Below are 24,200 nucleotides of genomic sequence, written 5' to 3'. Positions count from 1 at the left end.
TTTATGAGGATCATACATCCTTGGTCCCGTGATCCAACCACAGCCTTGTCCAAATGCGCGCCGCATAAGTACGTATCATTACCGTGGCTAATCACATGTGCAGTATCAGGTAATCGTTAGCGGATGACGACAGGCGGATGAGGCTCCCGGTCCCGCCTGCACCATTCGCGTTATGTTCGATCATGAGGAATGGTCTCATAAGCGTTACAGGCCGCAGATTACTAAACGGTATGGGACGGGCGCTGACAAGAAGACATTTCTGCTTTCTGTTGATATTGATATGGCACCGTATGGGGTGACTATAGTAGTGTGAAGATGGATGCATCGAGTAACTCCGCCCTCCGGGAATACTACTTGTTTGTGTTTTGGCTGTGATTTGGACCGGGCACGAGCTAGCCACATGAGTGGCTAGCCGTAGCCAACCCGGGCTTCACGCATCAAATATTTAGTATTTAAAATTAATCATTAATAATTAATAAATGTTTTATAATGTGTTACAAAAGCATACGCTTTACATATGCCAATGTCGAGAGTTGATTTAAATATCTAAAGTTTTTATAATTTGATTAATAATATTCAAACGAATAAATCAAAATTAAAAGAAAAAAAAAAGTCAATATAAATAAGCGCTCGGCAGGGGCGCAGGGGCCAGTGTCACGCAATCGTCGGTCACTCGTAAGAATACGTACCGATGGCCATTGGATAACAAACCTGACAACCTTGAAGAGTGCTGGGATGCTTGAAAGGCCCCGTGGGGCATAAGCAGGGGGTGTTTGTCCGTGGCGCGATTTTGGATTTTGTCCTTCTGTCATTGCCCTCCCTTCGGCCCAGAACCACCAGGAATAAATACCTGACGACTAATCCACATTATGAGCCCTGGTATGCAGTGTGACCACCCGAAATAGACACCATCCAACATGTCGTCGTCGCCCACGAGCCCCAGCTCTCAGTCTCATGTCTCGCGCAATAACGGGATACCCGCCAATTTAATTCTGAACTGGCATAGTTCGCCACTGCACCTGGTGAAGCCCCTGGTGCGGCGGCCCAAGACGGCGTGCGAGAGATGTAGAACAGCAAAGGTAAAATGTCCCGGAGACGGCGAGCGCGAATGCGGGCGTTGCACCAGTAGGGGCCTTTCATGCAGATACGCACAGTCGGCTCCGTCACCGAGCCCGGCTCACTCTCGGCCTCGCCCTGTTGCGCACCGGACTCTGCAGGAAGACGCCCAGATGGACTTCCGTACGGCAGACCCTGCGGCCTTCTTCGGCGGCGGGGACAGCGGCGTCTTTCAGCAAATGCTCGATTCTTCCGGAGACTGGTCCACCATGAACGACATCTGTCCGCCAGACAGCGACCTGGACCAGCATATGGATTGGGCCGCGGCGGACCCGTCCCTGAAGTGGTCGCCGGGCGACCGAGACCTGATCGGCGGTCTGCTCAACACTTCGCTGACACCTCCGTCAACCTTGCCTAATACTGCCAATCATACTCCTACATCCGAGGAGCAGCAATCCCTCTCGAGGCTCGGCCTTTACCCGTTCGTCACCAGCACAAATGCAAGCGAGCTGACCGGGCAGAACCTGCTCGTCTCGCAAAGCTGCCAATGCCGCTCGGGCCTTTCAATGATCATCCCCAGCGCCCGCGCCGCGCTGCAGGAGCGTCGGCTCGACGTTGTCTGCGAGGTGACGGGCGACCTCGTGCGAAGCTGCCAGGACATCGTCGATTGCCGAAAGTGCGACATCAACTGTACCGACCTGATCTGCATCATGTCTATTTTCCAAGAGGCCGACGTCTGTTTCGACTATATCGCTAATGCTGACATTGACGGACCCATTACCGTGAGCCTGGGGTCCTACCAGACAGTAGTGGACGAATTAGACGCCAAGCACTGGAGAAGGATGTTGGTTATGCAGTTGGTGAGGCGGGGTAATGATCTGCTGAACTCGATCAGTGCCAAAAGTCAAGACATGCTGAGGCATCTGAACCCGGGTTGTCGGTTAGGCAGAACGAATGTCGACTACTTGGAAGCTGTGATTCGAAACTCCAAGGACAATTTCCAACGAATCATAAGGGAATTTCATGACGAGGCAAGGATGGCAAGGTGAAAGTCCGAAAGTGCCCATATGGACTGCTGGCTTGACCTCGAACATTTGTGCAAGGAGATTGAAATTACGGGTTTTGTGTCATAGTAACCTCGTTTAGAAATTAGAACTAAGTGCCAATGGAATTCCTAGTCTTGGACTAATATGTTGGCTTACAGGCCAAGCCCAAAAACATAGAGTTCCACTAAACAGGTGGGTTCAAACTTCAATCTACATACCAATACCCTACGTTCTTCTTTACCTACTTACCTGCATTACTCCATAATCATGAATGTTGAATCGTTACATAATTATACTAATATTAGAGAGAGAGCGCTATATTAGATGTGTTAAAAATTATTAATAATTATAAGTATTTTAGGGTTGCAACTAATCTAACATTTATAACCCTGGAGCAGTGTAAATTAGTTGCCTACCTCTTATCAATGCTTTTATATTATTATATAGCATTGGTAATATGATAGAAACGGGCGCCACCTGCCCTATATAATAATAGGAAATTGAGGGGGCCAAGAATTCAAGTCTCTATTTTTTGCAAATAGGTGGCTTAGTGGATGGCTAAGTGGATAGTTTTTAAGGTTATAGTGGGTGTTTAGTGGACTTTATAGCGGGGTGTTCAAAAAGAACTCTTGGCTCAAGAAGAACTCTTGATTTGAGAAGAACATTTGCCATAGACCCCAAAAGCCCCACAGCTGTAGTCTTTTTACTAATTGAGTTCGCCACGCGATTATAAGTACCGACTAACCATCTAATGACCTCCCCTGATCTTGGTTACCCAAGCTCCAATGTTCCTGGCAACGTCCTTCGCGCTCTCAGCCCAACCTATGTCGCCCCCTAACAGCAGCGTGTCGTGCGGTGCCGCATCCTCGTAGTACGCCTCCACTCGATTCCCAGCCACGGCCTGCATCTCCTTCACCCAGGCTGTACATTCCACCTCTAGGACCTCGGCATCGCCCATGGTGAGAAGCATCGGTACCTTACTGCTGAACGGGTTTCCTAGCGCCGTGATGTATGGATGCTCCACGGGCACAAGGGCTGTGTATACGCGCGCTGCCCAGGCGCACATCTCGAACGGCATGTAATCGGTTGCCCAGTGAACGTTCGAATGGAAAGTGGCCAGCGCCGTAGGGCCTAGCGCGCTGCCGGGCTCAACCCAGGGGCTTACAAAAACGGCGCCCAGAGGCCGGGGAATGCCCAAGTCGGGCCCGTATTCCTCGATGTAACGGATGAGTGAGATGGCCAAGGTGCCGCCCGCGCTGTCGCCAGAGATGAGAATGTTCTCTGCCGCTATGTTCAGCGTGTTGAGCAGATACAGGTAGCTGGTCAACGAGTCCTGCAGTGCGGCCGGGAATGGATTCTGCCCGCCGTAGCCAGACAGACGGTACTGCGGGGCGTAGATGGAGGTGACGCCAGCCTCTGTGAGCAGTGTGTCGGCGAGGAAGCGCAGCTGCTTGGCGCGACCGGATCCCCAAACAAATGCACCGCCGTGAAGATGAAGGACAACAAGGTCTGCGGCTCCGGAAACCGGCTTGGTCGTGGGAAACCATGTTATGCCAATCGGCGCGGGCTGTACCTTTGGGTGCCGGAGAGGGCCAGTGTATTGTGCCAAAGCACTAGGGGCGATGATCTTGAAGTTGTCCTCTCCAGGCTCGAGGGATAGCTCCTCGGTGATGCCTAGTCTGGCAAATAGTTCGCTCTCCTCCCGGCCGATCCATGCCACCAAGGTGTTGAAGAGGGTCCATTTCTTGCTGGCATGCGGCCGTGGGAATACGGCGAGGCGAACAAGCCAAAAGGGCACCCGCGCTAGGATCCAGGTCTTGAACCCCAGCCAATACAGGAAGCGTAGCGGCTGGTATGACTTGAGGGGAAACCCCGGTACTTCGTGGTGGTGAGATTTTGAGCTTGGCATCGTGGTGCACTAACTAGGGGAGATGAACATCGAGAGGGGGAGGGGGAGCCAACGAATACAGACTGTTGCGAGGAAGTCCCGGCAAAGTACTGCTCGCTGCAACAGATGTACTGGCGGGGTTTCTTTCCGCCATCCCGAGTTCGGATGCAGACACGGCGTTGAGTCTTGACGACGGAGGGAGCCGCTAAAAGTGGGTTGAATCCTTTCGGATTATACGGAGAATTACATACCAATTCAGGAGATCCAAAGCCTGCACGGCCGTTAAGCCGCGACCAGGATGAACTGGTACTCCAGGGGTCTGGCTTGGGTATACACAACGGTGCGTATATAGAAAGACAGAAAAGAAAGAAGGCACATTGGCGCCCCGCAATCTCACGTTTGGTCAGAGTAACTGAGACCGACCAAAGCTGCATAATGGCGGCCGAAAAAGTCCTTAGTGAGATCACGACCCCGGGGCCAGCGCCAAGCCCCGGCCCGCCAATATGGCACAAGTTTCTGGCGTCTGCCGAAACCGAACCCGAAAGCCTTGCTCTCGTGGCGATGCATCAGCGTGCCGACCTCTATGGGTTTCCAAGTCTGCCCGACGAGGAGGAAGTGGTATTGGGCCAGAGGTCTCCACCCTACCTCCGCTGGTCGTATGCAACCCTCAAAGATGCCATTGTACGCCTTGTAACAGGCTTGCAAAGCATCGGCCTAGATAGCGGCACGCCTATCGTCAGCTTCCTACCGCTGGGTGCCGAGGGTGCGCTGGCCCTGTGGGCTGCGGAGGCACTGGACTGCATTTGGATCCCGCTGAATACCCGAAGTCTTGCCAACTCGGCTGAAGTTACGCATATGGTCCGTACGGGCCTGAGCGTAGCTGGACCGGCCAAGAGGCCCGTCGTTCTAGTCGAAGATGACCACGCGGCCAGAAAGGTCGATGATCTGGGCCTGGACGAGCTCGCGGGGGCATACAAATTTATTGTCAACGAGCAGGGCGCAAGCCCAGGATGGGCCGCGTTTGCGGAGCTGATGGCAGAGAGGCAGCATGAGCTCAACGAAGAAGTGTTGCAGCGCGGCGGACATGATTCGAGCTTTGTAGTCTTCACCTCCGGTACCACCAGCTTGCCCAAGGGCGTCCATGCGACGCCGTTGACCCATTTTGAGCGGTACCTTGAGGCCATGTGGCTGTCGCCGCAGTTTGCCGGTCTGCCTCCACCCCGTGCTCTGTGTGCTGGCCCCACGAACCACGTACCGGGACGTTACCAACAGGTGTGGCCGTTGTGCATGCGTGGCACCGCCGTGTATGCATCCCCTGTTTTTGACCTCGAGCGCACAGCCGAAGCACTGGTCAGGGAGAAGATCACACATGTGGCCCTCGTTCCGACCATGGTCATAGCGCTTGCCAACACGCTGACGCAACCATTGAAATACCTCCGAGAGGTTCGTGTGGGTAGCGCTGGAGTCCTGCCCGAGGTTGCGCGCATGTGCATTGACAAGTTGGGAGCTGATCGGGTGCAAGTTGGTTACGGCATGACCGAGGGGCTGTATATCTTCTCGGGCCTCCGACATCTCGAAGATCTTATTGACGACGAAGACATCGCAGTGGGGTGGCCTCAGCCGGAGGCCACGGTCAAGATCTGCGATCCCGAGACAGGCGAGACGGTGCCGCGCGGAGTGTCCGGGGTGGTCCACTACGCCGGTCCAACAGTGGCGCGCGAGTATATCGGCGGAAACCTGGCAGATGTGTGTTATCAGGACGCTGACGGGCGGCACTGGCTCAATACCGGGGACGTCGGCAGGATCGATGCTCATGACCGGCTCTTCCTCACGGGCCGACATAAGGACATGATTATCAGGGGAGGGGAAAACATCTCCCCGGCTGCCATAGAGGCCGCACTGAACACGGATCCTGCTATTGCGGCCTTGAGGCCTCAGGTGGTAGGCGCACTTGACGATATTGCTGGGCAAGTTCCCGTTGTCATCATCCTTGGGCCTGTTGACGGGAAAGTCAAAAAGGGGATCCTGGAGCTTGTGCTGGCAAGGATGGGCCCGTCCTATCTTCCGGACGACGTTGTATCCGTAGAAGATCTAGGTCTCCGCGAATACCCTCTCACTACGTCTGGCAAGATTCAAAGGAAAGAGTTGGAGGCCCTGGTCCGTAAGCGGCGCCAGACTGTTGCCCTGGACAGCCAAACTCACGATGTTGCCACCCTCGTCCGGCAGGTGTGGGCGAAATCAATTGGCCTGGACGCGTCCGAGCTGGATGAAGAGGCGCCGATCGCCAGTTTTGGCGACAGCATTACACTCATGCGTGTCCGAGCTGAGATCAGGCGCGCGACAGGCACAGCTCCTTCGATGGTTGATATTCTGAGCGCTGAGAGCATCGCTGCATTGGTCAAGCTCGTAGAGGCGCAGAAGCCTGTGGCAGGTGATGTCGACACGACATCCAAGCGCAAAGGGCCGCCCCAACCAGAGGACATGGTTCACCTTTCGTTGGATTCAGATGGGAGCGAGCTCGAGCGCACCAAGGCTGTCGTTTCAGCGACTGTTGAAAAGCATGGGTTCAGCTGGGACGACGTTGAGGATGTTACTCCGGCCTACGACTTCTCCAGCATACAGCGACGCGAAGAAGGATACGAGACATGGAAGTTCATGTATGGGTATCTGATCAAAGGTACGGACAAGGCGACATTGCGTCGAGCCCTCGAGTCCACGTTGTCCCATCACAGGATCCTTGCATCATTTCTCGTTGATGACGCCACACTGCTAGGTGGTAAAGACGTCTTGCACGTCATCATGCGCCAGTCACAGAGGTATTTGGACCTGATCATCCAGGACTACGGCGAGATCGCGACAGCGGACACGTTCCACACGCTGCTCTTGCAGACCCAGTGCGCCTCATCCAACGGCCCCATGGCGCAGTTTCGTTTGTATACCATCGCCTCCACTGGCGAAACGGCATTGCTTGCCGCGATCAATCATACCATCATGGACGGCTTCTCGGTGGACCTCTTCTTGGAAGACCTGGATCAGGCTCTCAGCAACCCTCGGGCCCGTCCTCGCCGCGTGGACTACAAGGCCTGGGCCGACAACCACTACTCCTTGCGAAATTCTCTCCCCGCGCAGACTTCAGTGGCGTTCCACGCCGCCCGTCTCGTGGATGTCGCGGACCACCACGCCGCAGCCCTCTATCCCCCCATCTCAAGGGCCCGTGCCCGAGAGACGCGTGCCCGCGATCGCGCTCACAAACCCTTACAGGCCAACTACCACACCGAGTGGATCCCGCTCGGTCCGTTCGAGGTCATCCGCCAGCGCCATGGAATACAGCCCTCGGTTGTGGTCAAGGCCGCCATGGCGCTGTTCAACGCGCGCAAGACGGGTCATACGCACGCGCTCTTCTCGTCCCTCGAGTCGAACCGCAGCCGCTTCTCCTCGTTTCTGCCCACCGGCGTGGCCGTCGCGCAGGAGGGGGCCGACGTGGCCGGCCCGACCTATGTGCCTGTCATTGACCTCGTGTCCGTCCCGCGTGACGAACCTGTATCGTCCTTTGTGCGCCGACTGGCTGACGACGGCGTCCTCCTCACGAGACACGCAGCTGCGCCGTGGTATGCACTCAGGGACGCCATCGCACCCGAGGCTGGACCTCTGATACCCGAAATCGTTGCCGCGCAGGTCTTCAATTGGCTGGGGCCCATCGGAGGAGGCGGGGCTTTCGAGAAGATAGAGCTGGTCGACGCCATGGTCAGGCCCAAGATTGGAGTACGCGTCATGGCGGGGGAGAATAGAGAGAGGGGGGAGATATTCTTATGGGTGGATGGGGACGGGTTCGGAACACTGAGCGAGTTCAAGTCCATCACTGAAGCGGCCGCCCAGATCGTGAGGTGGTTAGTCGACGAGGGCAACTGGGAAAAGCAAGTCGGTGACATCATTTGAATCGGATGGACACGGTGGGCATCATAGCCTCTGGGGCTCCTTGGATAAAATTGAATTAGGACCCGGGAGTGCGTCGTGTGTTGTGCTTACAGTGGCCAATCACAATTTTATTAAACTACTCTAACTCGAACCACTTTTTGTACATAGAAAGCACTCGGAGATTGAGGGTGTCGTCGCTCAACCATGCAAATCCTGATTACCATTTCCCACCCGACTATGCCGGCCAATCGGCAGCTGTATATTCTCGTACGCGACGACATCAATACGTGAACAGGGCTCTGGCAGACAACCAGTTTCCCGGAAGCAAAATGCCAATTGCTCTCATGCAGGTGCAGTCGCAGCCGCCCCGAACAATTTCTTCCTTGGTAGGAGTAGACTAAGCACAGCCGTCAAGCTGCCAGCTGTAATGACCAAGATGTATGCCTTGGCCATGGCCGCCACGATCGCGTCCAGCACTTGTGCCCTCAGGTTGTCATCCAGAGTGGCCAGGAACCCGCTCGTCGCACCCTCCATGGCGTCTTTGATCGTCTCAGGCGAGACGCCTGGCAGAAGAGCCGCGATTGACTGCTCAGCACCGTTCAGGAAGACGGTATTAGCGATGGCAAGGGATATCGTAATGCCGACAAACTGGCCCAACATCACCAAGCCGACGGCCGCAGGGATGTCTGCCGGTGCAACAAACGCCTGGGCAACCGAAAAGGGAACCTGCAGCCACATACCGACGCCGGAGCCGAGGATGACCGTGTAGCCGTAGATGCGGCTCTCGGAGGTGTCTGCCTTCACCGTATACATGAGTGCCGAGCCCGTCATAGCCAGCAGACCACCCGCCAGGATCCAAGGCTGGTAGTATCCGAACTTGCCCATCAGATGGCCGTTGGCGGTGATCATGACGACCATGACAACGATGAATGGGAGCAGCCGAACGCCAGCGTCCAACGGGGAGTCGGAGCGGGTGAACTGGAAGAAGGTAGGGACAAAGTAGATGGGCACAAAGGCAGAGGTACCGCCGGCAGCGCAGATTGCAAAAAGTAGAAGGATGGTCGGGTTGTTGAAAATCTGTACTGGGAGAATGCGGCGGGCCAGTGTGGTTCCAATGAGGCGGACCTGCTGGATGCCCAGGATGATGAATAGTACGCCGGACGCGACGAAGCAGCCGATGACTGGGCCAGAGTTCCAGGCATAAATGATACCACCCCAGTTTATGGCAAGGATGAAGGTTACGATGCCGCCGATGAGGAAGAGGTTGCCGAGATAGTCCATCTCCATCCAACGAGCTTTCAACGACACACCTGGGCGGGGATCGACGTGGTTGGGCAACAGGAAGATGTATGATGGCACTGCAGGAACAGCAACGAGCAGGTTGATATAGAAGGCCCAGCGCCACCCTACACTGGATATAGCGAAGGCGCCTCCGATGATGGGACCAAGCACGATGCCGAAACCCCAGGTGATTCCGGTCAGGCCAATGTAGAAGGGTCGCTCCTTCATGGTTGTAGTGGCGGCCATGAGTGTCATAACACCCATATAGATACCTGAGCCGCCGGCGCCGGCGAGGGCACGGCCCACAATCAAGGCATTGACAGTAGGCGCAGCGCCGCAGACGGCGGACCCGACCTCGAAAATGAGCACGCAAACCAGGTAGAGCGTTTTGGCATTGAACTGGCCGTAGAGGCGTCCCCACGGCATGACCATGGCAGTGGCCGGCATGACCAATCCATTGCTGAGCCACGACAGCTGGTCGATGGCGCCGAAATCGTTGATAATGGCCGTCTGCACGTCGGCCACGACGGTGCAATCAAAGGCGTAGAGGAAGATGGAGGACAGCAGGGCAATGTACGATATGGCCCATTTCCAGCCGTGTATGTCGCGTGGAGAGGTCTCTGGAGCCTCTGCTGCCTTGGTGCCCTCGGTATCAGGTCCAGCTTCTTCCTCCTTGACGGCGGTGTGTCCAGAGTTGTCAGAGAGCGCGTGGTCGGTGTTGTCAGAGGGCGTGTGGTCGGACGGAGGACCGCCGGGAGTACTGACTTTCTCCGCCATACTCTGTAGGATATGGATTTTCAGAGAGCGTGCGCGAGAGAGAGGGAGAGATAGAGAAAGGGGGGAGAATGTGGCTCGCACTCAGAAGCCTGCAAGGGAGGTATTCGTCGGGGCGGTAGTGTTAGCACTGGTGGGCAATGAAGACTGGAGTGAATGGCTTTGGCTTTGAAAAGGCAATTGGCGTTTTTTTGTGTTATTTCACTTTTGCGCGTTTGCAACCAAAACCAAGAGTTGATTTCTAATGTGATTTCTCTGCAAGCCTTAACAGAAGCAATGAGACAGTGCGTTCGGTGCTTGTGTCGGCCTCTGGCATTCAAAATGCCGAATTAGGAGAGTGGAGCCCCGTCCCGTGTCGATCCCCCGGCTAAGGTAGGAGCGTAGGGCTTAGCGCAGCGCATACTCAGTAGTAGAGTCCAGCGCGCGCAGGAGACTTCGGAAATTCCCCTGCCAAATTGGGAATTCAATATTCCGAAGACGCACAGAGCTAACCTAACCTAGTGGTGTGGGGCTGCCGTTGGTGAGGTGACTACTGCTGCTATTTGTTCCTGCCGCACTAAATGTAGCAAGCAGCATTGAACAGTCCCGGTCCCAGCACCTCTTGATAGTACTTGAAAGAGCAGAACCCACGCACTGTCATCCGGGCGGGGCAGGAGGAAAAGGAAAAAGAAAAGGTGAGCAAGTGATGGACTGTGTCGATTTCGGTGGTGGTGCAACACAAACGCGGTCCCTCGTCTCAAACGGGCCAACCCTCCACCCACTGCAATATAGGAGGCAAACAAACACACTTCAGATTTGGCACCAACACACCGGATTGATAAGCAAATTCGAAATTGGACACGTCACAGTCAAAGCTCGCGAGAGAGCTCTCGCTGCAGAGATGGTTGATCAAAAAGAATGAGCGGCTCTCTGCAGAGCCGCCGCCTACGGGCCCATGGACATTCTGCCAATGACCAGAAAGCATGACTGATGCGCATCATGCTCGGAAGAAACACAATCCCACCCGAGATTGCGTGCTTCGGTTATAAATCGTGAGTAGACCCCTCTTGGGATTGATCGGCTCTTTCCCATAGCGCTGACAAAGGTCCAATTGGCAACCGAATCAAGTCGGCTCGGGTTGATTCTCCATCCTTGCTAACTCCCAAACCAGACTGTGCAGCACCAGAGACAGCACACGCCCTCCATAGACTGCCTGGCCTCTTCACCACTTCATCTTCGCTACCATCACGACCAAGTCCTCCACCATGAGGTCGCAGCGGTATGGATCTAGGCTCGTGGACGTGTCACGCCTAGCTCGGCCTCTTCAGCTCTACCCCTCGGGACGAGTTGTCAAGAACCGTCTCATGAAAGCTCCGATGGGTGAAGGCCTAGCAAGCTGGAGTCCTAAGAATCTTTCCGAGCGAGGCATCCCCACCAGCGAATCAGTGGAGCTCTACAGGCGGTAAGGGTTCATTCCTTTGCTCCTTGGCCATCCCGCCACAAAACGACTGTAGGCTGATGAACAGAAATTAGCTGGGGAGAAGGCCAGGAGAACTGGGGCATGATAATCACTGGGAACGTGGAGACAGACTTCCAATCCATCGCTGCTGCTGGCGACATGATAGTAACACCAGAGTGCCAAACAGCCGGCAAGCGCTTTGAGATGTTCCAGAAGCTCGCTGCCGCTGGGAAGGCCGAAGGAAGTCTTATTATCGCTCAAATCTCAAACCCGGGACGCCAGCTGCAATATCGTTTCAATCCCGTTGCAGTATCCTCCACTGAGGTACAGATAGGTAAGGAACATCTCGAATTTTGAAGCAGTGAATATATATATATATATACATCGGCCTGTATGAGACTGATATCATTATCATAGTCCGAGACAACGGCACCAAGTATGCCGTGCCCCATCTAGCCAGCAAGGAGGAGATCGCGAAACTGATCGAGGGCTTTGCATACGCTGCCGAATACTTGGAAAAGGCTGGCTTCGACGGCATCGAGCTCCATGCGGCCCACGGCTACTTGTTATCGCAATTTATATCGCGCACGACCAATCACCGCACCGACGAGTATGGACCGCAGACCAGTGAGTCGCGGCTACGATTCATTAGCGACGTCGGGCGAGCCATCAGGGCGCGCGTGTCGCCAACCTTTGTCGTTGGCGCTAAGATCAATAGTGTTGAGTTCCAGCAGGATGGCGTCTCGCCTCAAGAAGTGCGAGAGCTGTGCCGTAGCCTTGAGAACGTCGGCTTTGACTTTGTGGACTTCAGTGGAGGGTCAGCAGGCATGCAGTGGAAGGACGAGTACGCACGACGCCGTGAGGCTTTCTTTCTCGATGAGGTGGAGATTATCACCAAGACATTAGGCTCGGAATCAAAGTTGAAAGTTTACGTGACAGGAGGCTTTCGCTCTTCCGAGGCAATGCTGAAGGGCCTTGATGTTGTGGACGGTGTCGGTATTGGTCGACCTGCCACTACTGAGCCCCTCCTAGCAAGGGATATACTGAATAATCGGGTCCCTGGGGCTATAAAACCCGTCGAGAAGTTGGAGAATGATGCTTTCTTGGGGCTGCTCGTGTCACAAGCACAGGTGTTCCAAATTGGGAGTGGGATGGAACCATTCGATACAAGTAACACGAAGGCTATGGAGATCTTCCAGACCGATATAGATGTATGGAAACGGAAAGCAGAGGAAGACGGTGACAAGCTGGAATTTGTCTATCCGCCTCGGTTTTCCGGGCCACAAGTAGCATACTGAAGCTGATATCTAACCAATACTCTGTCTAAAGGACATAATACTACTATTACTTATAGTGGATACCTCGATCCGTATTCACTAACCTTGTCTATGCAGCAGTCTCTCTAGCTCATGGCTGGTGTTCTCAGGTCCTTCCAACCTCGCTGGTCGGGAGAACTCTTTTTTTCGTGTGGCTGTAAGTCCCTGGCTCATACGCCGGAGATTTTACTATCTCCTTTTTGCTGTGCCATATCCCGAGTTAGTGCCGTTCTACCTCTGTACCACGCCTCGGCCTTTTGTGCCCGTCGCAGTCCCCTTCTCTACGTGACCCCTAAAGTTGAGCTTGCTGTGGAACCGTACGCCCAATCACCTAGAGAGAGGCGCTACACCTTCTCTCCTCCGACCGGCGCGATCGAACAATCAGCTGCTGTATGGGAAAGTTTGTACAGAAATTTTAGGCCACGGTTCGTATCAAGCGGGTTTGGACTTTTATCGCCTCGAAAGCAACCCCTGAACGGCAGCTCTTCGACATGTCAGCATGGCAGTAAACGGCGGCAGCGTCGGAGAAATGTTTCCGCGCTTGGTGGCACGAGTAGCCACCACGGGTTCAGGCACGAAATAAAGTCCCAAAAGGACGAATTGCTTGTCAATAGTCCTGAAATATGTGGGTATTACTTTGAGCGGGTGCGTGAATGACGTTTCCATACCATAGCGCACCATATACATAATTCTCTTGGAACCTACTTGTCCAATCAAACAACTTGATGTGTTTGCCTTACAAAGAGGTGCTGGCGGAGCCCAACTGCTTTCTCACTCCTTGGAGCATTGAAACCACTGATTTTCCGTGTTTTTTTGTAAGCCGTTGAATTATCCCGGTCTGTAATAGTAATCACGTCATCTCCTATCCTTGAAAGCTAGAATCTCCCCAGATATTCGGTCAATGCCTTTGATTGTCCGGACCAAGGGAAGTGCGTTTGCAGGAACCACCTTCTTGACTAAGAAGTCACCTATGACAAGACCTACACGACGCCCTAATATAATGGCTTGGTTTTGTCTTTTTCTCCATACTTCTTTATACTCTACCCACCTTTTCCGTCTTTGAGTCTCTCTCTCTGAATCTGTATCTTGGCTCGAAGCCTGCTGAGACATCGTAGCTGCCTTATTGTATAGATTGGCTTCGTATGGTGACAATATGCTGTAAAGGATCACGATGTTGCATAACAATGAATTGACAAAATTCGGAACTTGAGAAAACATTAATAAAGACGAAGGCCTATGGATTGATTTTCCAAGAGTAACCGATATGAAAAGCCCGAAAATCAGGATCCATTTCTGGGCACATAGCATCCGGAGTTTCTCTCTAGTCCCCAGTCGACTATCTAGTCGGTATAGTGGTCGGTCAGGGGGAGACCTCCAGTGAATACCCGGGTGCTATGTGTTGATTTTTCACGGTCGTTTTTGATCAGGGAAAGATAAACACGGATACTGGCAATGCGCTACATGCTGCGTCGAGTAAACGACACCAAGTGCCCGACGCCCGGCATTTGGGCATATTTCCTAGCAAAACGAACACTGGTAGTGCACGTTGTTCCTCCTTGCTGGCATCATGCAATGCATCAAAAATCTCCCAGAGCTCATCGTCTGTAATCTGGCCACCAATGTCACGTGCCTCCATCGAGCAACAACTTTCACTGGGCTTGCATGCCACGTTCAGCTGCTTATGCAGAAATGTGCTAAAGTCGACGCTCAAGGCGGCGATTACGGTAGTGCGCTAGGTTGAATGCCACTTCTTATATGTTAGGATCTCAAAGATCGTCCAGAGACTTCTAATGGCGCTAACGTCAAATGCGCAACATTGCAACATTGGCAGCTATATCAGTCGATTGTTCAAATGAGTCAAACGCGACCGTGTTAGGGAGATTTATCAATCTGAATTGAATGACTATGCCTACTAGGTAATGATGTGGGGGCGCTGGAGATGCCCACTAAAAGTGGCTGTGGAGGCTTAGCTTAGAATGGCTCTATGGTCCAGAAGGGACTTATAAGCCTTTGTTTTTCGTTGCGTTTAGCATACAGGATCATCACCCATCGTTGTTCTTAATCAATACAGTTCCCATATACTTTAAAATTTGATAATCTATTTGATCAAAAACCATACAAAGATTACAGCCTTACGGCTGTCCGTCTTAGGTGGGGGTTGGTTTGGTTTGGTTTTTGTTCCCCATCTCACTAAACGAAGGTCTTTCCCCCGCTCAATACACATACACACACACACGCACAACCCCTTGGTAGCAGTTTCTGGTCTTAATATCCCCAAGATATGGCAGCCAGACAATAACGAGGGACGAGCCTCTAAGTCTTAGGTTGTAGGCCGACTTCAAAGGCGTGGTAGGGGCCATCTCGGGGATCTTCTTCTAGCCAGTATTCCAACATCACTCCATGCCCCCAGGCTTCAGAATTCTCTTGACACGATCGACTAGCATTTGCGGACTTTGATGTTCGTTTCTGAGTTCTCTTTGTAGAGCTTGATGCCTGCTATATACTTAGTGAGTTGTATATGTATTTGGCACCAGGATCTTGTCAGCCCTACGTCAACCGGGGGTTTACCCGTCTCAGCTTTGCCTCTTATAGTTGGATTTTCCTGGGACGGCATGATCTCAACAATGAACAATGTGTCTTTTGGAAGGGGAAGAAAAGTACTGGATAACTTGAGGAATACTGGTATTTCTTGGACTCCTCTTTTCCACAAATCTTTCTCGGAAAGCCCATGATTTATAGTAAATTGGCAAGAAGCAGATGTTACCGACAAACGCCACAAACTACCAAGTAGTCAAGTATCTGCAGGCCTGAATACCCAACTAGAGTGACTTTTGGGAACCATTGTGAGCGTTCAGCAGAACTTCTTCATAAGCCTCGACTCCTAACAAGGAATCAACTCCAAGGTTATAGCCAATCAGATCAGGCCCAGCAAGTCCCGATGATGATCCACGCCAATGGCATTGCCAAGTAGGCAGGTTCGGCCATGGGCGTCGATGGTCATAGACGCCCTGACCTCACCATTCACCGCGGGTCGACTCATGCAGCTGACAAGGTGCGCGCTCTGTGTCGAACAAAGCGAATATTTGGCGAGGCTCTCAACATGCATTGTGCAATAATGGATTGAAAATGATTGGTGGTTCCGGTCTGCTAAGGCAGAGCTTCTGATTGATGACACTAGTGGTCTGGGGGCAGATTCGTGGCACGCATCGCCGCAAAGGTTCGAACTTTTTTGAACCAATGTGGTCATCCAATAAAACGAATCATCGCGCGTGGGTTGCCCCGGGAGGGGGAAGGGGGGGTCGTAGGTACAGGTGTTGGCTGCATGCACCCGCTGGAATCGCAAGCTCCCCGCCCCGGCGCCAAAGGAAGGGAGGGAAAAAAAAAAAAAAACCAGATTCCGCATTCCACAAAAGCTCAACATTCACGCATAATCACATTTATTTGATTGCTAGCGACAAGCACGCCGGTTGAGCTTTTGTTCACTGATATTCTCGCGATCCTGGTTTAAACTTAGTCTCATTATTCTGCCACCAGCCACAAGTTATTCATCGATGATAACAATTCTTTGCAAGTCAAAGTAAAGCTCGAAGTCTGCAATTGTGTAGATCAAGCCAAGAAAAGTCAATTTATTGTATCAATTTCAAGCAATTACAGCTGTTCTGCAGATCTAATCAATCGTCGTCAATGGTGTAGACCGGAACCTCTAACTGTGAGTCACGTGGTCGGTCGACCCTGGTCTGAGCCTCTGCATCGATGGTCCTGGCGTGGCCTCTCTCGTGAAGCCACCGTTCAAATAGGTCCTCTAGTGCCTCTCCCGGCCGCCTAGCTGACCTTTCAGAGCCTGGATTAACCAGGCATATTAAACATAGCGATCCATCCAGGACCCCATCGCTGATGGCTCGGGACACATGAGAATGAAAAGTATGTTCCGGATGAAGAATATCCTTGGCCAGGCTCTGTGCCTTTTCAAGCCAGCTGATAGCCTTGTCGCGCTCCTTGTTTTGGAGATATGCAGATGCAAAATGCATCATGTTCGACAGCGCCGCGGCAGACTGCGCGCCATAAAAGGCAGATCGTTCGATATGGTCTTGCCGTCGTTGGAGCCATTCAGACGCCTTTTCCGGCTGCTCTAACAGTGTGTACGAATCGACAATGCCCTTGGTGAGCTCCATCCACTTTCCCAGCACACCGCTATCGCGTGGATTAAATGTCTCAAGGAAGTCTTCGATTCGTATGAGGAAAGACTCCAGTTTGCTTATTTGGCCTGTCGATGTATAAAGATAGCGCAGTTGCTCCCAAGAGCACAAGTACGCCTTCTCAAAACCTATGACCTTTCGCTTGTTCGATGATATAAGATCCAGCAATAGATCTTCGATTCTTGCTCGGCGGCTATGTAGAGGCGCATGTTCGACATCTTTCATATCTGCCCTATGGTACAGATGCGCAAGGTTATGTTTCAGCAAAGCGGCCTCACGTTCATAGGCAGCACCGAGACTCTCAGCTAGTCTGATGTGTCGCAATGATTCTTCCTCGGCACCTTCCAAGTTGCCAATTTCAAGCTCAATTTCGACGAGTTCACTCGAAATCCAGTGCGTAGCATTGAAGCTGTATTCTGGGTTGGCAGACGTTGCCTCCAGTAGACCATTTCTGGCGTTAAAGAGCATGTGAGACGCCTGTCCGGTGAGCGTCTGTCGACGGTACAGTTTTCCTAGATGAGCTAGGCTTTGCCAAGTCTTTGGGTGTTCCATTCCAAACTTCTGCTTGTGTTCCTGGTAGGATTTGTGCATTCGTTCCGTCGCAGAGTGATCGTCGCGGTTCGACATGGCTGCTTTCACGAACTCTTCGAGGACCCTAAGAGTTTCGTGGTGACAGGGTGACAGCAGAAATGTGAGTCCATCAATACTCTCCAGGAAGAGGGGCTTGGCGGCTTTATAATCTCCCTTCTTAGTGAGATCAATTGCCAGCTGCGAGTCAGCCAGCAACCCGTCTAGGTCTTTGCCGTTCCCTGACCAGAAGGCCATTCTCAGGGAGCCTTGAGGGGTATCGCTGATGCCTGGAGTATCAGCGGCTGGCGAATCGACTGGCAAACCAGCTGGCGAACCGGCTCTTGAGATGGAAACTGGATCGCTCTCACTCCGATTGGTCTGCTGCGTGTAATATGAGAGCCCGGTCGGCGCGCCTACATTATTGTAAGAAAACAATGATGACCATGTGCACGTTGGAAATTATCATACTGGTTGAGGTAGACTTAGGTGCATCGTCAGGAACCAGGGTCCCATTGTGAGCGCGCTCGGTTTGAATGTGACGTTTGATTTTGTCAATTGGTACTTCCTGCCCACCGAGACGGAAGGCCGTCTTCTTGTTCGCAAGTAATCTTTCGCGGCCTTTTTTCCTGATGAATTGTGTCATCCGCTTCGTCAGATTCTTTGAGAGTCTCCATTCGGCCAACTTCTTTTTCCACTGCTGTGTACTACAGACAAACGTCTTTGAGTTAGAAAACAGGTGCGTTCCTTGGAAACGTATGCAGAGCAGTTCCTACCTTGCGCTGAAATTGTGCTCATGCTCCATGAAGTCTTTCAGTTCTGGCAATGTCATCAGGGGGTAGCGTTCATGTATGGTCTTTCGGTGCTTGTCCCATTCTTGTCGGCGGATGCGTTTCGGTTGATTTTTGTCAGTTCCGCCACTTTCAGCAAGTTCTGGATGATCGTCGTGGTTTACCGCCGTCGGGACGTTCTGAGAGACAGTCGCGTTGCCTGCATTTGGCTCTGTAATAGAGGAATGGTATGTATGAAGACTGACGTCTGGGCGCATGCTTCCCCAGGAGAGGGAGGTCATGTCATGCTCGCTCCACGGGGCGGGGCCCCGGGATAGAAGACAAGGATCTGTATTGTGGTGATGAGACATGAGAGTGGTCTTGTTTGAACCTCTGGGCAGGTTGATAGGCAATTAGAGTCAACAATATCTTATCAGTAACGTCTACTTTCAATGTGGCAAGTTGAGGGCACAAATCGAATTGCAACAGGAGGTCGTCTTCTAGAAGGCTACAATCGAGAGGATAGATACGCATTTAAACCGTTTTCGAAGAATAAGGGGGGGAATGAGCTGTCTGGTGTATGTGCAGAGCAGTGTTCAAAAAAGGGAGAGCCTTTGCGAACGTCCTATGAGCCAGTGCACTCCTTGGAACCTTTGTGAGTGCTGGTAGGAAGTTTGGAGACGGCGGACGCGAACCACTGTAAGGCAAACTTTTGCACTTTGCCTTATGATGGGAGCCTTATGTAGGCAGCAAGTTCTGGAAGCGCAAGTGGCCAATACGAAGCCTGATGTATCGTTGGGCATTGGCAAGGCACTCTCTTCTCGCATCTCTACTGGATTTCTTTCAGCCTTGGCATGGATATGGATGACATGCAGGGCTGACTGGGCTGACTGACCCTGTTGCCTTTCTTCAACTTGAACGAGCCGCGGCAGACCTACAAGGCTCCGCCCTACCTTGGGGCACTATTATTGCGCACCACGCGCCGTGTCTCTTCTGGCCATTCCTCCTGGTTGAATCATGGACGTGAGGCGGCTTTCAGTTTGATATCTTGGTCTGAAGAAAACGTAATATCTACTACACTTTAGTTTCTTTGGCCTCCTTCCTGTGACTCAAACACCATGGGTCCTCGCCGATCTGCTCGAATTGCTTTGACGAACATTCGTGGTACTCATCGCAATGCTTCTCTTGTTCCAACAACCCCAGAGTGGTTCATCGACCACTGCGTCAGGATCGTGGGCGAGGTCAGCGACAAAACTCTATCGCTCGTCAGCGAGCACGAGCTCGGTATCGCCGAATCTGTCTCTACTGATTACCAGGAGCACAAATATATGCTGCCAAGTATCATGTACGAGAGTATTCAGAGTCTTGTTTACGGCACAAGTGAGGCACGATCACACTTCGGGTTGGATTTTCTGCAGCTCGTATTTCCATTACACAATGCTGGCGGGCATGAATTCCTCGAAGCCGTTGTTGAGCACTTCGCCAACGACATTGGAGCGGACCTGGTGCGACTGAACCTCGAGGATATCAAAGCACTGGCTGCCAATTTCTATCGCGCTGAAACCCCTGAGCAAGGCACAAAGCCCCCGGAGTCTATTGATTATCTAGAATACTTCTGGGGCGACAACACCCAGACAAATGACCGCCCTCAGTTTCCCTTTGCGGACCTACTACTGGGGCCAGCAAAGAAGCGGGCGAGTCTAAATGGCCATTCTGGAAAAGAGCTTACTGCTTCTGACGAGAATCGACCTCTCGTTGTCCACGTCCCAAAGGTCCTCGCCTTCTCCAAAGCTCCTCTATACAGAAAGATTGGCAAAGCCCTGCAGCATGCCATCAAACTAATCGACATAGATGGTGGCCGCGTTCTCATGATTGGGTCCGATACGCAGAAGCCCTGTGATTGCACCGATTGTCGCTCTAAGGAACCGGAAATGCAGATTCCCGATGGAGAAGTATCTAGGCTCGATTATGTACTCAAGTCTGGTGTCATCCCATCACCATGGGCCATCTCCCTCGTGCCCTTGTACTCGGAGTCTCAACGACAACTGTTGGACAGAGATCGAATGTCTTACTTCCAGAGGGTGAACATTTGCCTGTTAAGTAAGGCGATCGGGTCGCTGTATCCTGCGCAGCTTATCACCAAACTCCGTCATCCGTATCTTTCATTGGATTTTTCGAATGTGAGAGCTCTGAAAATCCTAGGGGAGAAGCAGTTCGACAATTTTCGAGTTCAAAGAATAGCCCAAATGGTTGGGGATTGCAGCGAACCTCATCGCATTGAACAAGCTATTGTTGAGTTTGAAACCTGGGAAGCAATGCTCAAGCAGTGGCAGTCACAAGATGAGATGAAGGGTTGGGAGAAAGCGCCAAAGCATGTTAGAGAAGTGATAAGTAAGGTCATGCAAGACGATAATCACTTTATTGGAGAGAGAAAATTGTTGAACCACATCGTCAGACCTGGTGAGTTGCAATCAAACATGATTTAGTGGATGATCCGGTGTCGAAGTGTTCTACTAACATACCCATAGATGGAGCGTTAGAGACATGGAATAGCATCGATCTAGCAACAAATATCAAAAGGAGAGTAGCAAGGGTGACCGACTTCAAAACAGGACGCTCGCCAGGTTCTCATGGACTCCTCAAGGACAGCCGTATTGGTGGGATGCTGCTCTATGGTCCTCCTGGCACTGGAAAGACACACCTGGCCCGAGTTCTGGCTACAGAAAGCGGAGCTTCCATGATCTGCATCTCGGCCGCTGATGTCACAGATAAATATGTTGGCGAAACCGAAAAAGCGATCAAAGCACTCTTTAACCTGGGCAAGATGCTCTTTCCAAGCATAATTTTCATCGATGAGGCTGACGGGCTGCTCGCCTCTCGTAGAGCATCAAACTACAGCTGGGATCATGACAAGATCAACCAATTTCTGCAGGAAATAGACGGGCTGGCACGGGGAAACAAGCAACCGTTTCTCATACTGGCCACCAATCATCCTGAGTGCCTGGATCACGCAGTCCTCCGCCGTGTTCCTTTCAAGTTCTATCTCGGCTTCCCGTCACGAGATTCCAGACACAGAATCTTGTCAATCATACTTCGTGAGGAGCAGATTGGTAGTGATGCCGATCTCAAGGTCATCGCGGACCGTACGTCCCAATACACGGGCTCTGATCTTCGTTCTCTCTGCATCGAGGCGGCTCAGCTGAGCGAGGAAGAGTTTCGCGAGACTGATGATGGAGAAAAGAGAGATGCCAAGCGCGTGCTGAAGCTGGTACACTTTGACAAGGCCCTCGAAACTATCCATCGTTCCGTGCCAGAGAGTGAGATGAGTACCTTGAAACGATTTGCGCGCGAATTCGACCCAGAGGGCCAGAAGGCAATGCTGGCCGAGGCCAAGACTAATATCGAAACCAACTTGCAGGGATCAAGGCAGCTATCTTCATTGGAGTCAAGCGCCGACTCTGAAAATCCTCGGAAACGGGGCTTTGATCAGCTGCTGAATGATTACTCAGGAACGAGCACCACAACAGTCACTACGGCTAGCGCAAGTACCATAATAAAGATGGGAGAGGACTTGATAAGTGAGCTTCCATACAAGAAGCCGTCTCACAGCCAATAGATGCTAGTGGAGATGAAGAGCTGCTGTTCAGGCCCAGACCGGGGGATGGATGCGGCGTCGCAAATATATCAGGCCCTTTGTTGATACATATGTTCCCACAATGAAAGCGAAAGTTCTTCCTGTTCTTTATAAACACTGAGTTGACCCGCCGTGCACTCTTCCATTATTACCGACATTGTCCTAGCAGGTGCTTCGCGCCCCATAATCATCTGAGCTAACCTAGTCATGTATGACGACATCCAGGCTCATAAAGGAGTGTGGCTCAGCGGCTACAGGAGGCTTGCTGTGTGGACCTTGGGGTCAGAAAAAGTGTGGTGTAGAAAGCTGAATTCCATCGATATCAATCCCGGCCTGTAGTTCATCCGACAGGATTGAGAAGACATCACGGCGTTTTGATTGGTGAGGTGCAACTCCGACTCGTTCTGATTAGAATTTATTAACTTTAGGCCAAAAGACACAGCTGATGTTTGCTCTGATCGAGTTTGGCAAGCTTACACCCTCGGTTGGGCATATAGATGGAGAAATCGGTTGGCAGAGGAGACAGAGGGCATTGAAAAAGCCCTCCAGCTGTACCACGAGGTCGTTGATCTTACATCAGATGACCATACTTATCGGGCAGAGTATCTTATAGATCTTGCGACGGTATACTGGGATAAATACAGTAGAACAAGGGCATTCGAATGTCTCACTGCAGCTATTCAGTATGCCAAAAAGGCTCTCGGACTCAAGCCACTCAGCAACGCTGATGTAAGCTTTGGAGATATCTATCTGCTCCTGCAAAAGGCAGCTGAGCCTGTCTCTAAGGAAACTCGAATGTTGCCACTCATATAAGTTTCAAGTATGGTTATACAGAAGCTGTCAGATTGCTTCTCGAGGAAGGTGCTTGAATATCGCCACTAAACGTGGTGTTACACCACTGCACCTGGTCACTAATAACGGCCACACAGAAGTCGTCATCAAGCTACCTCTTCAGGAGGGTGCAGTCTGAATATGGCGCTGGAGGATAGGATGTCATGACTAGACTTAGTTGACCACAGCGTACTCTGCATTCCCGAATCACTCCTCTTCACAGAAGGTAGGAGATAGGTAAAATCCACGCCCGTCTCTACCTCGTTCACTCCCCTAGCAGTTTTCCCGGACACTGTCTGTCGTGGTAAAATAAGACAGTCTGATGTTAATCTGACGGGGGTCATCAATTGTTTGTTTGCCTGGCGGGGAATCCCAGCCTTACCATTCGATTGACTATATGTAATTACCTTTTGAGACATGTGCAACAGATAAACCAACAACCAACCTGCATATAGTCAGGTGTCTGGTCTGCTTAGCACCAGCGCTCCCCATCTCAGCCTGTTTATCTATTCTCTTCACTTACTTCTCGATTATGGCTTCTGACTCGTCCAACACCGCGTCCCAGACAGCGATTGTGGCTTGCATATCCTTTGATCAACGGAAAGGGACCAAACTTATAGAAGTGTGCTTCCAGCCCACCAGAACCGCTGCTCTGCGAGTTGCCGTGGATTTGAAACTCTTTGAAACTGCCGTGCAGGACAATGGTAGGCCAAAGACGGACGAAGATTTCGCGGCCGCAGTAGGGGCTTCCTCGACACTGGTCAAGCGGATTGCTCGTGCCTGTGTATCAATGGATATGCTCGACGAACAAGGACCCGGTCTCTATGTTCCCAACGACGTGACCAGACTCCTATCAAAGCCCGAATACGTCGGCGGCATTATTCATTGGTATGCCATCGTTTTTACTCCTGATTTGCACATGGCGGCTGATTTGTTTGGCGGTGAAAGCTTCGATATCACCCAGCTGTCCTTCTCTCGGATGCCCGAATACTTACGAAACACAAAATTTCAAACCCCCGAAAACGCTCTCGACGGACCATTTCAATACGCAAACAAGTGTGGTTCGGCCTTCGCCTGGCTCAGCGACCGCCCGGACAACTTCTAGGCCTTCCACAAATATGTACACGCTCTTCGCATACATCGGCCAAGCTGGATTGACATGTATCCCGTGCGAGAACACCTGGTGCATGGCTTGAAGGGCGCCCCGGACGGCGACGCATCGGCCTTGGTGGATCTTGGAGGCGGCACCGGACAGATTTTGCAGGACTTCCAGGCCGCCGTTCCCGAATACTCTGGACGACTGGTCCTGCAAGAGATCCCCGACGTCATCAATGTGGCCCAGTCATTGGGCGTTGGGAAGGAGTCTGGCAACGGCCCGCGGATCGAGCTGCAGGAACATGACTTTTTCACACCGCAGCCGTTGAAGGGCGCCCGCTTATTTCATGCGATATGTACTCCACGATTGGCCTGAGGAGCAATGTCGTACCA

At 52.2% G+C, this 24,200-nt stretch overlaps 9 protein-coding genes across 9 annotated transcripts; 6 read left to right on the top strand and 3 right to left on the bottom strand.

The window, feature by feature from the left end:
• Window positions 1-917: 917 nt before the first annotated feature.
• Window positions 918-2,105, top strand: PFICI_02309 (uncharacterized protein; the record flags this gene model as incomplete). Its single annotated transcript, XM_007830890.1, has 1 exon — window positions 918-2,105. One exon carries the CDS (start codon window positions 918-920, stop codon window positions 2,103-2,105), a length of 1,188 nt encoding a protein of 395 aa, XP_007829081.1.
• Window positions 2,106-2,850: 745 nt separating this feature from the next.
• PFICI_02308 (uncharacterized protein) lies at window positions 2,851-4,011 on the bottom strand (the record flags this gene model as incomplete). The annotated part of the gene is made up of 1 exon (XM_007830889.1): window positions 2,851-4,011. One exon carries the CDS (start codon window positions 4,009-4,011, stop codon window positions 2,851-2,853), a length of 1,161 nt encoding a protein of 386 aa, XP_007829080.1.
• A 414-nt stretch (window positions 4,012-4,425) lies between these two features.
• Window positions 4,426-7,926, top strand: PFICI_02307 (uncharacterized protein; the record flags this gene model as incomplete). The annotated part of the gene is made up of 1 exon (XM_007830888.1): window positions 4,426-7,926. The coding sequence occupies one exon, from the start codon at window positions 4,426-4,428 to the stop codon at window positions 7,924-7,926; it is 3,501 nt and encodes a 1,166-aa protein (XP_007829079.1).
• Window positions 7,927-8,247: 321 nt separating this feature from the next.
• On the bottom strand, window positions 8,248-9,963 carry PFICI_02306 (uncharacterized protein; the record flags this gene model as incomplete). Its single annotated transcript, XM_007830887.1, has 1 exon — window positions 8,248-9,963. The coding sequence occupies one exon, from the start codon at window positions 9,961-9,963 to the stop codon at window positions 8,248-8,250; it is 1,716 nt and encodes a 571-aa protein (XP_007829078.1).
• A 1,241-nt stretch (window positions 9,964-11,204) lies between these two features.
• On the top strand, window positions 11,205-12,696 carry PFICI_02305 (uncharacterized protein; the record flags this gene model as incomplete). The annotated part of the gene is made up of 3 exons (XM_007830886.1): window positions 11,205-11,401; window positions 11,473-11,732; window positions 11,816-12,696. 3 exons carry the CDS (start codon window positions 11,205-11,207, stop codon window positions 12,694-12,696), a joined length of 1,338 nt encoding a protein of 445 aa, XP_007829077.1.
• Window positions 12,697-16,385: 3,689 nt separating this feature from the next.
• PFICI_02304 (uncharacterized protein) lies at window positions 16,386-18,525 on the bottom strand (the record flags this gene model as incomplete). Its single annotated transcript, XM_007830885.1, has 3 exons — window positions 16,386-17,893; window positions 17,949-18,184; window positions 18,254-18,525. 3 exons carry the CDS (start codon window positions 18,523-18,525, stop codon window positions 16,386-16,388), a joined length of 2,016 nt encoding a protein of 671 aa, XP_007829076.1.
• Window positions 18,526-19,365: 840 nt separating this feature from the next.
• Window positions 19,366-21,863, top strand: PFICI_02303 (uncharacterized protein; the record flags this gene model as incomplete). The annotated part of the gene is made up of 2 exons (XM_007830884.1): window positions 19,366-20,707; window positions 20,776-21,863. 2 exons carry the CDS (start codon window positions 19,366-19,368, stop codon window positions 21,861-21,863), a joined length of 2,430 nt encoding a protein of 809 aa, XP_007829075.1.
• Window positions 21,864-23,244: 1,381 nt separating this feature from the next.
• Window positions 23,245-23,817, top strand: PFICI_02302 (uncharacterized protein; the record flags this gene model as incomplete). Its single annotated transcript, XM_007830883.1, has 1 exon — window positions 23,245-23,817. The coding sequence occupies one exon, from the start codon at window positions 23,245-23,247 to the stop codon at window positions 23,815-23,817; it is 573 nt and encodes a 190-aa protein (XP_007829074.1).
• Window positions 23,818-23,871: 54 nt separating this feature from the next.
• PFICI_02301 (uncharacterized protein) lies at window positions 23,872-24,183 on the top strand (the record flags this gene model as incomplete). Its single annotated transcript, XM_007830882.1, has 1 exon — window positions 23,872-24,183. The coding sequence occupies one exon, from the start codon at window positions 23,872-23,874 to the stop codon at window positions 24,181-24,183; it is 312 nt and encodes a 103-aa protein (XP_007829073.1).
• Between the last annotated feature and the right edge of the window lie 17 nt (window positions 24,184-24,200).

This window comes from Pestalotiopsis fici (assembly GCF_000516985.1).
Source record: "Pestalotiopsis fici W106-1 unplaced genomic scaffold PFICI_Scf_2, whole genome shotgun sequence".
NCBI lineage: Eukaryota > Fungi > Ascomycota > Sordariomycetes > Amphisphaeriales > Sporocadaceae > Pestalotiopsis > Pestalotiopsis fici.
Note: the sequence above shows the minus strand (reverse complement) of the source record. Positions and strands in the feature narration are given on the sequence as shown.